At 43.9% G+C, this 12,681-nt stretch overlaps 1 protein-coding gene across 1 annotated transcript in view; it reads right to left on the bottom strand.

Annotated features, from left to right (window-relative positions):
* LOC126210256 (galactoside alpha-(1,2)-fucosyltransferase 1-like) overlaps positions 1–12,681 on the bottom strand; it is a 283,214-nt gene that overhangs the window by 37,427 nt on the left and 233,106 nt on the right. Inside the window, exon 4 of the mRNA XM_049939447.1 lies at positions 3,395–3,548. Coding sequence (XP_049795404.1) covers positions 3,395–3,548 — 154 coding nt within the window. The remainder of the gene's footprint in view (positions 1–3,394; positions 3,549–12,681) is intronic.

The following is a 12,681-nucleotide window of genomic DNA, read 5'->3' as shown; positions in this document are numbered from 1 at the left end:
ACATCACACACATCCTTGCCAGAGGCAGGATTCGAACCTGCGAACGTAGCGGTCGCGCGGTTATAAACTGTAGTGCCTATAACCGCTCGGCCACACCGGCCAGCACCTCATAGGCCAAGCACAGAAATCAACACGGGAAAATTGTTCGCCAAAAGCCTCAACGATGTTTTGCAAACTCATACGGCAGAGTGAAAATTCATTCCAGACCCATAAAATTAATTCACAGTGTAAAGAAGAATGGACTGAAAGTGGTGAAAAAACAGGTGACAGAACGAGAAAACAAAATGTTAAGGTCGATGGTGTGTGAAATTACGGCAAGAGGAATACGAAGCAGACCACAGAACAGAGTGGGAGTCAAGTGTGGTACACTATCTGGTCAAAAGTATATGGACCCCTTTGAGTGGACACTCATATGGGGTGTGTCATCCGCTGCCTTTAATACGACTTCAGCTCTGCTGAGAACACTTTCAGTGAAGTGTTTATATGTCTCTGGAGGAGTGAGAGTCGATTGTTCCTCAAGAGAGTTTGGCATGAAGTCGATATTCTAACCCATCCCAAAGTTGCTTCGCGGGTTCAGGTTGGGACTTTGGGCAGGCCAGCACATTCGAGGAATGCTACCACCCACGACAGGTGCAGAGTCGTGCTGATACAACCAGTATCCTTTACCTGTTCCTCAACAGTATGCAGCACACAACGCTGTAAAATTCGTTCATTTCCTCCAGCATTCAGCGTCGTCTTAAGCGCAATAAGGGGAGCAAACCCCGACCACGAAACAAAAACCTCATACTGGAACGGCACCTCCTACATTATTGTTGGCACTACACGCGATGGTACGTGATGTCCTCCGGACGTTCGCCTAAATCAAAGCCTTGCATCAGAATGCTACAGGATAAAGCGTGTTCCCTTATCTATGGAGAGCTACTCGAGTATTGTACCCCATTCTTCTTAACTCCCTGTGCACAGCCGTTAACCTAGCTGGACTGCTGGTTGGAGCATGAACTGCTGGGCGTCGTCTCGGGCTACAGCTGCTAGCGCCACGTCCGACGCCGAATGCAGTTGTTAAACCTCGTCCCTGTCGATGAGGCTGTGATGTAGCCTTATCTCAGCTGATTCTTTAATAACGCTCTCCAACATATGGCTACCTCGGCACCCATTTCTACTATCTATGTTTGCTTTTTGAGGAGCATTATTAGAGAATCAACTGAGATAAGACTGTCAACAGGGATAAGGGCTACCAGCTGCTTTCGGCATGGAACTATACACTAGCAGCTGTACGCTGAGACCGAGCTCAGCAGTAGACTCTTCGCAATTCTGGGCAATACTGAGTGCACCAAGAGTCGAACAGTAGTCCGCCTTCTACCAGAGAACACGTAACATACACTATGCGATCAAAAGTATCCTGACACCCCCAAAAACATACGTTTTTCATATTACGTGCATTGCGCTGCCACCTACTGCCAGGTACTCCATATCAGCGACCTCAGTACTCATTAGACATCGTGAGAGAGCAGAAGCTCCGCGGAATTCATGGACTTCGAACGTCGTCAGCTGATTGGGTGTCAGTTGTGCCATACGCCTGTACGCGAGATTTCCACACTCCTAAACATCCCTAGGTTCACTGTTTCCGATGTGATAGTGAAGTGGAAATGTGAAGGGACACGTACAGCTCAAAAGCGTACAGGCCGACCTCAAAAATGGTTCAAACGGCTCTGAGCACTTTGGGACTTAACATCTGAGGTTATCAGTCCCCTAGAACTTAGAACTACTTAAACCTAACTAACCTAAGGACATCACACACATCCATGCCCGAGGCAGGATTCGAACCTGCGAGCGTAGCGGTCGCGCGGTTCCAGACTTAAGCGCCTAGAACCGCGCTGCCCCACCGGCCGGCAGGCCGATCTCGCCTGTTGACTGACAGAGACTGCCGACAGTTGAATAGGGTTGTAATGTGTAATACGCAGACATCTACCCAGACCATCACACAGGAATTCCAAACTGTACCAGGATCCACTGCAACTACTATGGCAGTTAGGCGGAAGGTGAGAAAACCTGGATTTCATGGTCGAGCGGCTGCTCATAAGCCACACATCACACCGTTAAATACCAAACGACACCTCGCTTGGTGTAAGGAGCGTAAACACTTGTAGGTCATTTTCAGCCAGCTGTCTGGATACTTTTGATCACATAGTGTAGCAACATATGGTTCAAATGGCTCAGAGCACTATAGGACTCAACTGCTGAGGTCATCAGTCCCCAAGAACTTAGAACTACTTAGTCCTAACTAGCCTAAGGACATCACACACATCCATGCCCGAGGCAGGATTCGAACCTGCGACCGTTGCGGTCACGCGGTTCCAGACTGTAGCGCCTAGAACCGCTCGGCCACTCTGGCCGGCTGTAGCAACAGACTGCAGGGTTGGGAGAGACGGCCACCGCCCAGGTATGTAAATTGGACATGTGCGTGAGCTGCACACTTGGATGGACGATACTCAATAACACTGGAACAAAAGTATCGATACCAACAGTATTCTAATGTGTTGATGACTTTGTTACGTATTTTTAAGCCTTTGTTTGACACAGATGATCTTTTTAGAACACAAGGCGGTATGAAGCAACTATTCTACACTTGCACGAAGCGTCTCGAGTATAAGAACAAATACAAACATAATCAATAAATTCCAACATTTGCAAGAAAAATGAAAATCTAGGTCTTGACAATAATTGTATATTTTACGACATGTTATTACTGCAATGCATTATTACAAGGATCTCTTTAGGAGAAAGACATTCGCTCACAAAACACTTTTTCTTAAGGCAAACTGGTGATTTCACATGAGGAAGTGATTAAAATCACAAATTCTTTATATGTGAGTTGTATCAAGATTATAAATTAACTTTGTACAAGAGGCTAATTAAACTAAAACGCCAATTTGGCCCTAGTATCATCATTATCCTCACATCATAAGACGCAGCAACTTTCAGCAACATCATGGACTTTGTAAGAGATTGCAACTTGCACATGAAAATGACTGTCCATTCTCACAGAGAAATTCTTTACAATTCCACGGTGATACTTTCACTACTACGTATAGGTTAGTCTTTGCCCCATGGAAGTGATCACTTAACCAAAAGTTCGTATGTCAATAAAATTTTAGAATAAATTAGAGAATTTCTACTATTCTGTACCTTCTTTTTCCCAATAATCTAAGAAAAATGTATTTTTTCGTGCTGCCACTGGCTGTAGTAATCTGCCATCGCCAGGTGTGTGTTTTGTATGTACTTACCAAACTTTGTTTCAACTGCCAGACGTTTTTCTGGCTGTACGATATGTACATTAAACGCTAATAAATAAATAAATGAAATAGATTTTCAGAAAGTCACGTGCTGCTGTTACCTGAGTCTTGTTGAAACCAGTTTTGTGGGCCGTTTCGCTTGTGATATTATCCAGTTTTTTGTTGGCTGCGTCCTGTATTACCGCCCGGAAACGGAGTTCCTGGCGGAGGAAATCCAAGGAGGAAACGATGTAGTCTGCCAGAATGATCCAGCGACTGAAAAGTATAAGGAGAGCAAAAGGCCAGCTTAATAACAATGAAAAGTTTTGTTCAGGTACACGAGGCTAAGTAAAAAAGAAAAGGCAAATTCATAACACATTTAGCACTACGTCCGTACGCCAGTACGGGTGCTCGTACACCGGCCATGTAGACGGCACCCATGTCCAGTACGGGCGCAGATTCCCCATTCAGTGAAATGTGTCTTCCCGCCTGCTACACGCCGAAGTAGTTTATATTTTGTCCATTAGATGCTGTGGGAGATGGTTTACACTGAGGTGACTAAAGTCATGGGGTGCCTCGTAATGTCGTATCGAATCCCCTTTGTTTCCGGAGCAGTGCAGCAACTCAGCGTGGCATGGACTCAACAGGTCATTGGAAGTCTCCTGCAGAAATATTGACCCATACGGCCTCTATAGTCGTCCACAGGCCCCATCATTGCAGAATGTGTTACCGCTGCAGGATTTTGGGCACGAACTGCCCACTCGATTATATTTCGCAAACGTTTGGTGGGAATCATGTCGGGCGATCTAGGTGGCCAAATCATTCGCTCGAACTGTCCAGAGATTTCTTCAAACCTGTCACAAACAGCTGTGGCCCAGTGACATGGCGCGTTGTCATCCATAAAAATTCCATTCTGGTTGGGAATGGCTGCAAATGGTCTCCAAGTAGCCCCGAACATAACCAGGACCCAGTCCATTCCATTAAGGAGCCACCACCAGCTTGCACAGTGCCTTACTGACAACTTGGGTCCATGGTTTCGTGGGGTCTGTGCCACAATCGAACCCTGCCATCAACTCTTACCAACTGAAAATGGGATTCAGTTCACCAGGCCGCGGTTTTCCAGTCGACCAGCGTCCGACCGATATGATTACAAGCCCAGGAGAGGAGCTGCATGTTAACAGCAAAGGTACTCGCATCGGTCGTCTGCTGCCACAGTCCATTAACGCCAAAATTTCACCGCACTGTCCTAACGGATACGTTGGTCCTATGTCCCACATTGATTTCTGCGGTTATTTCTCTCAGTGCTGCTTGTCTGTTAGCACTGACAACTCTATACAAACACTGCTGCTCTCGGTCGTTAAGTGAAGGCCACCGGCCATTGCGTTGCCCGTGAGACGTAATGTCTGAATTCTGGTATTCTCGGCACACTCTTGAAACTGTGGATCTCGCAATATTGAATACCCTAACGATTTCCGAAATTAAAAGAAAAAGGTTAGCCTGTATATAACAGCTGCAGGATGGGCATTCGATCGTTGGAACCAACACCACCCACCAGCCTAGCTAGAAATTTTTGTCGCCATTTTCCAGAAAATGCACCACCCACTCCCCATAACGTAGACTCCACGCACTATTGCAAAGTTTGCTCTGAAAAAGGAAAGAAAGAGGCTGGCAAGCGGATTAGGTAAGAAAGCAGGTGATGGTTCAAAGACTCTAATGTCGGTCTTTGTGTAAGACAACATTTTGAAGACTGCCATTTATAAGTAAATTATACACTACTGGCCATTAAAATTGCTACACCAAGAAGAAATGCAGATAATAAACGGCTATTCATTGGACAAATATATTATACTAGAACTGACATGTGATTACATTTTCACGCAATTTGGGTGCATAGATCCTGAGAAATCAGTACCCAGAACAACCACCTCTGGCGGTAATAACGGCCTTGATACGCCTGGGCATTGAGTCAAACAGAGCTTGGATGGCGTGTACAGGTACAGCTGACCATGCAGCTTCAACACGACACAACAGTTCATCAAGAGTAGTGACTGGCGTGTTGTGACGAGCCAGTTGCTGGGCCACCATTGACCAAACATTTTCAGTTGGTGAGAGATCTGGAGAATGTTCTGGCCAGGGCAACAGTCGAACATTTTCTGTATCCAGAAAGGCCCGTAAAGGACCTGCAACATACGGTCGTGCATTACCCTGTTGAAATGTAGGGTTTCCCAGGGATCGAATGAAGGGTAGAGCCAAGGGGCCTTACACATCCGAAGGATGCGACCATCATGATGCTGTAAACAGAACCGGGATCATCCGAAAAAATGGCGTTTTGCCATTCGTGCACCCAGGTTCGACGTTGAGTACACCATCGCAGGCGCTCCTGTCTGGGATGCAGAGTGAAGGGTAAGCGCAGCTGATAGTCCATGCTGCTGCAAACGTCGTCGAACTGTTGTTGCAGATGGTTGTTGTCTTGCAAACGTTCACATCTGTTGACTCAGGGATCGGGACGTGGCTGCACGATCCGTTACAGCCATGCGGATAAGATGCCTGTCATCTCGACTGCTAGAATGTTCTGGCCAGGGCAGCAGTCGAACATTTTCTGTATCCAGAAAGGCCCGTAAAGGACCTGCAACATACGGTCGTGCATTATCCTGTTGAAATGTAGGGTTTCGCAGGGATCGAATGAAGGGTAGAGCCAAGGGGCCTTACACATCCGAAGGATGCGACCATCATGATGCTGTAAACAGAACCTGGATCATCCGAAAAAATGGCGTTTTGCCATTCGTGCACCCAGGTTCGACGTTGAGTACACCATCGCAGGCGCTCCTGTCTGTGATGCAGAGTGAAGGGTAACCGCAGCTGATAGTCCATGCTGCTGCAAACGTCGTCGAACTGTTCGTGCAGATGGTTGTTGTCTTGGAAACGTTCCCATCTGTTGACTCAGGGATCGAGACGTGGCTGCACGATCCGTTACAGCCATGCGGATAAGATGCCTGTTATCTCGACTGCTAGTGGTACGAGGCCGTTGGGATCCAGCACGGCATTCCGTATTACCCTCCTGAACCCACCGATTCCATATTCTGCTAACAGTCATTCGATCTCGACCAACGCGAGAAGCAATGTCGCGATACCATAAACCACAATTGCGATAGGCCACAATCCGATCTTTATCAAAGTCGGAAACGTGATGGTATGTATTTCTCCTCCTTACACGAGGCATCACAACAACGTTTCACCAGGGAACGCCGGTCAACTGTTGTTTGTGTATGGGAAATCTGTTGGAAACTTTCCTCATGTCAGCACGTTATAGGTGTCGCCACCGGCGCCAACCTTGTGTGACTGCTCTGAAAAGCTAATCATTTGCATATCACAGCATCTTCTTCCTGTTGGTTAAATTTCGCGTCTGTAGCGCGTCATCTTCGTGGTGTAGCAATTTTAAGGGCCAGTAGTGTATATTACTCACATGTATAATTTTTCTTATAAAATATGAAATAAATATCGACGTGCGAAGTTTTTTTTGTTTGCACTTCTTCCTGAGAAAATGTAAACTTCTTCCGGAGGAGAGTTTTTTTTTCAACGTTTTGGCAACGCTGATAGTGTAGTACCGATGCGAACATATACAGGGTGGACCATTTCAATCCATAATGGGAATAACTCGGGATAGAGACGAGATACAGTAAAATCTTCTAGATAAAAGTTATAGATGGCAGAGAGGGTCACGTGTTGCTCCTATTGTCCGCGACCTTGATTTCCAAGGTGATTTGGAGGTTAAAGTGATGTTGTTAAATGGGATATTTGATTTAAGCTTTGATGCTAGCAGCACATTACTCTAGGACATGGCAAAGCTTATTGAAGGTCAAATAAGCAAATATGTGTTGGTTGACATACGGTACAGATTAAGTTGGAACAGAGGAGGGATACAGCAAAATACAATGTTAGATATAAATTGGAGGGGGTATAAGGGATCAAGTATCATTGCCAGTAACCATGATCTTGAAGTCATTCGAAGGTTGAGTTTTGTCTCATGGAATCTACTATTTGTGACGTCGGATTTGGAAAGAGAAAAGAGAGAATTAACCTTAAAATTTTAATTAAAGTGGTTACTGGCCAAAATAAATACATCACACCATATAAATATTATTTTGATATTATTATGACAGAACAAACACAAACAGATATTTGATATTGATTTACAAATCGCTGATTGTGTCACCTCGCCTCTCATCTCTCGGGATGCCCTACTAATTCTAACACTGCCTTTTGCTGTATCCCCTTCAATTTCTAGTTCATTCGTAACAGAATTAAAAATATATTTGCTAATTTCACCTTAATTGAACTTTGCCTTGTCCTTGAAAAACGTATTAGTTAGAACGTAAAATTTGCCGTTCTTTTCAAATCTTAAATCAAACATTAGGATTTTCATTAAAAAATAACTTTAGCCTCCTAGCCACCTTGAATATCTCTTTAAGGTCACAGACATTAGTAGCAATGTGTGACCTACCTTGGCATCTACAACTTTTATCTAAAACACTTTGTCGTATCTCATATCTATTCCGAATATTCCCCATTACGGATTAAAATGATTAAAATGGTCCACCCTAGTATATAAGCAAGCATACTTATTCGTCTATAAAGTATGACGTTCAAACTGACGCTAGCTGTGTTGCATCATTTTGAACGCTTCTCTCTGCGCAAAATTTAGATTTTTCGTTCAGATCTCGCAGCAGCTAACACCATTCACTGTTCGACTGTTAGGAGTGCAGTACATCAGCGGCGCAACTTTCGAATCCCAGAACACTGTCATCATCTGCTCTCCTGCAAATGTTAGGCATCTGAACATTTTCACTGTAGGAGAAGACGCATGATTCTGCGTCACGCTCTTCCTCTTAGGCTGCGGTCACAGTGGGACCCATCTCGTTGGCTTCCGCCGACTACCGACATCGGCCGACGACGTCCGATCTTTTCAAATCCGCGTGCCACAACGTGCACGGTGTCAATGTTGGAGATCTCATCGCCCGAACGTACAGACTTCGGACAACAGTCGGTGAAATTCAAATCGGTTTGTTTTCTTCCGTCTTGGCCATCACAACACGAAACATGGACTGTCAGAAACTGACAAGTTTAGTCAAAAAGGAGTTTGTGGATTCCTGAGGAAAAAAAAGTAATCGAGATATGGTTCGGAATCTATTGACTGTAATCGCAGGTTCATTGCAAAGTAGGCAAAATATGTACCTGAAATTTTAGATATATATTATAACCCACCCCCCCCCCCCAAAAAAAAAAAATTGTCTCTGTGAGGAGGATGGTGTATTTTGTGCTTAAAGCTACTGTAGTGGATCCTTTTTGGGTCGTGGTGGAAGGACATTAGCTGTGTGCATGTATTTATTACTGCTTACTGGCGTTTTTATGCCGGTAGGGTTATGATTTTGTTGCATAAAGTGATTTGCAAATGTGGTATATTTTTGTTTTCATTTTTCAGTGCTTTAGGTGTTCAGAGTATTTTCTTCTAAATTTTTGTTTGTCTTTGACACGTATGCCCCAGCGGCCTTGCCGCAGTGGGTTTCGGCCAGAGGGTCAGCTACCCTTTGTAATAAAAAGCTGAGCAAACGGATGAACGAACAAACTGAACAGGTGTCATCGGACGCCCGCCCTGAACAAATTCAACGAACAATATGGAACAAAATGAAATTCCCGTCAGATAACCGAAGTTAAGCGCTGTCGGGTTGGGCTAGCACTTGGATGGGTGACATTCCGGTACACTCAGCCCTTTTAGCCAGTACTAGTCTGCTTTTTATGTCCTTGCCCCGTCCGTCATGGCTTTCTGGCTGCCTAAGTAGCAGAATTCCTTTACCTACTTCGTGATCACCAATTCTGATGCTTTCTCACTGTTCTCATTTCTGGTACTTCTCATTACTTATATTTTTCTTCGATTTACTCTCAATCCATTTTCTATACTCATTAGACTGTTCATTCCATTCAGCAGACGCATTATTATTCGCTTTCACTTTCACTGGAGTTAGCAAATCAACGAAGCTTAATATTGATATCCTTTCACATTGAATTTTAATCCCACTCTTGACACTTTGTTTTATTTCAATTGCTTCTTCGACGTATAGATTGAATAGTGGGTGTGAAAGACTATACCCCTGTCTTACACCTTTTTTAATCCGACCGCTTCGTTCTCGCTCTTCCATTCTTATTACTCTTTCTTGGTTCTTGTACATATATCACTTGTCTCTCCCAATAGCTCTGTCCTATTTTTCAACAGGATTTCAAATATCTTGCACGATTTTTATATTGTCGAACGCTTTTTTTTCATGTCGATAAGTCCTATAAACGCGTCTTGATTTTTCTTCAGTCTAGCTTCCATTACCAACCGAAAAGTCAGAATTGCCTCCCTGTGTCTCTCTGGCGCCTTTACTTTCTCTACAGCCAAACTGATCATCATGTAACAGAACGTCAGTTTTCTTTTCTGTTGTTCTGTTTGTTATTCTTGTTAGCAACTTGGATGCATGAGCTGTTAAGCTGATTGTGCGATAATTCTCGAACTCGTCGGCTCTTGCTATCTTCAGAGTTGTATGGATGATTTTTTCTGTGAGTCTGATGGTATATCACTAGTCTCATACATTCTACACACCAACTTGAATAGCCTTTTGTTGCCACTTCCCTCAATAATTTTAGAAATTCCAATGGAATATTATCTATCACTTCTGCCTGCTTTGATTTTAAGTCTTTCAAAGCTCTTTTCAATTCTGATCTTCATACTTGATCCCCCATCTCTTCCCTATCAACTCCGGTTTCTTCCTCCACCCCCTGATGAAAGCCTTCAGTGTACTGTTTCCACCTATCCGTTCTCTCCTGTGTGCTTAACTGTGGAATTCCCGTTGGACTCTTTAATATACTGGATGTATTACAACACTGAAACTGTTGAAAATGAAGTTAATTTATAACGAATTAGCTGCAGCCTGTTACTTTTATAGGCATTCATTTTTCCATGATAACATTTCAAGTTGCATGGAGTCCCATCTGCAGATGTTCGCATTTGTTTACGTGTCGTAAACATTGTTTCTTTACTAACGGCGTTGCAAAATTTTACAGTGGCCGTTTTTAAAACGGATATTGTAAAATGTCGTAGGTAAAGAAATAATGTTCACGACACATAAATAAATGAAAACAACTGAAGATGAGGTGAGTATATAATGAATGTACTCTCAAAATAGAGATCTTTGAGACATAAATTTGTTGGCGTTGCATGATACCAACATAGGACAGCAGTGGGCTGGGAAACAGTCTCATTCACTGATGAATTAAAGTTTCAAGTATTTGGATCGAAACGCCGCCAATTCGTACGCCGTCTGCACCATGAACGCTTGAATCTTCAGTGCATGATTTCAACCGTGTAGCATGGAGATGATTCTGTGATGGTAAGGCATTCTTTCGGAGGTTTGGTGAAAGTACATGGAAAAATGAACTAAAAGGATTATCACGTAATTCTCCGGTGACCTGCGAAGATGTCGGATTTGTTCCTGATTAGGAAAGGGTTTGTCTTGCAGCAAGACCACGTTCCGTAACATACATCCTGCTTGTGTCAGAACTATGTTAAATCTCTAGAGTTTCTGAAAATTTGAAAAACATGGGAGGACTTTCCCAGTCGCATGATTGTAACCAAATCGAGATACTGTGGGATGAGTTGGACAGGACGACCCGAAAACAGCAAAAGATGAGTGGGACGCGCTTGTGGGCGGTCTCGTTGCAAGAATGGGGACTCATTCCAACGAAAACGCTGGCAAAGTTGACCCGTCGTATGTCCAGAGTATGCAAGGCTCTGATTAAAGCAAAGGATTGCTGTTCTGAGAAATCTGAGATTTAAAAATTGCGTTTATCTACCTATTGTCTGAGCTTAATAAAATTTAAAAAACATTAAAATGTAATTTTATAATATATTAATAGCTCCCCATCTCATTACGATTTGTTTGCCAAGTCGTATCTTAGGAGTCCCTGGTTTGTCAGTTAGAGGTGGGACTCTGTCACCTCCAAAGGTCCGAGGCATTTTGCTCTGATTGTTGCCAGCATCATATTTAAAGTACCAGGGAAGCAGGTTGCTAGCCTTACTTGCCCCGACTCCCATTGAGTTTTACCCCTAACGGTTGAGGGACTAACCGGTGGATTTGGTAGTTTTTGCCGTATGAGCACAAAGGTGACCACGACTCAGAATATGTCCGAGATGCCCAGCCTTATTCCAAAGTAACTGGTATCCCAACTGTCGGGACCACTTACTTGGCCACTCATACGTTGCCCGTGGTTCATGAACTAGGACATGACTACAGGAACCCACACCATGAACCATATGCAGATGACTTAGTTGTGATGGCAGATTCGATTGAAAGTTTGCAAAGTAATATTTCAGAGCTAGATCAGAAATGTAAGGACTATGGTATGAAGATTAGCATCTCCAAAACGAAAGTAATGTCAGTGGGAAAGAGATATAAACGGATTGAGTGCCAAATAGGAGGAACAAAGTTAGAACAGGTGGACGGTTTCAAGTACTTACGATGCATATTCTCACAGGATGGCAACATAGTGAAAGAACTGGAAGCGAGGTGTAGCAAAGCTAATGCAGTGAGCACACAGCTACGATCCACTCTCTTCTGCAAGAAGGAAGTCAGTACCAAGACTAAGTTATCTGTGCACCGTTCAATCTTTCGAGCAACTTTGTTGCATGGGAGCGAAAGCTGGGTGGATTCAGGTTACCTTATCAACAAGGTTGAGGTTACGGATATGAAAGTAGCTAGGATGATTGCAGGTACTAGTAGATCGGAACAATGGCAGGAGGGTGTCCACAATGAGGAAATCAAAGAAAAACTGGGAATGAAATCTATAGATGTAGCAGTCAAGGCGAACAGGCTTAGATGGTGGGGTCATGTTACACGCATGGGAGAAGCAAGGTTACCCAAGAGAGTCATGGGTTCAGCAGTAGAGGGTAGGAGTAGTCGGGGCAGACCAAGGAGAAGGTATATGGATTCGGTTAAGAATGATTTTGTAGTAACAGGCTTAACATCAAAAGAGGCACCAATGTTAGCACTGAATAGGGGATCATGGAGGAATTTTATAAGGGGGACTATGCTCCAGACTGAACGATGAAAGGCATAATCAGTCTTAAGTGATGATGATGATGATGATGATGATTTATAATATATTTCCTTTCCTTTGGTGTTTCCCATCTTATGAAGAGCAAAGTACTTCAGAGTCAAGTGAAGTCGAGTGCTCATGAGGTGGGTGCTTCCATAATCAAGGTAGCCGAAGAGTTTGCTGTTTCAAGAGGGACCGTATGCAGGGGAAGCAGAGGTACCTCATCAGGAGAGTCACCCCGCAGACCAAAGCTGTGTTGACTGATCGTGACAGAAGGTCA

Source organism: Schistocerca nitens, chromosome 10 (genome assembly GCF_023898315.1).
Source record: "Schistocerca nitens isolate TAMUIC-IGC-003100 chromosome 10, iqSchNite1.1, whole genome shotgun sequence".
Classification (NCBI taxonomy): Eukaryota; Metazoa; Arthropoda; class Insecta; order Orthoptera; family Acrididae; genus Schistocerca; species Schistocerca nitens.
The sequence above is the reverse complement of the archived record's forward strand: the minus strand, read 5'-3'. Positions and strand labels throughout refer to the sequence as shown.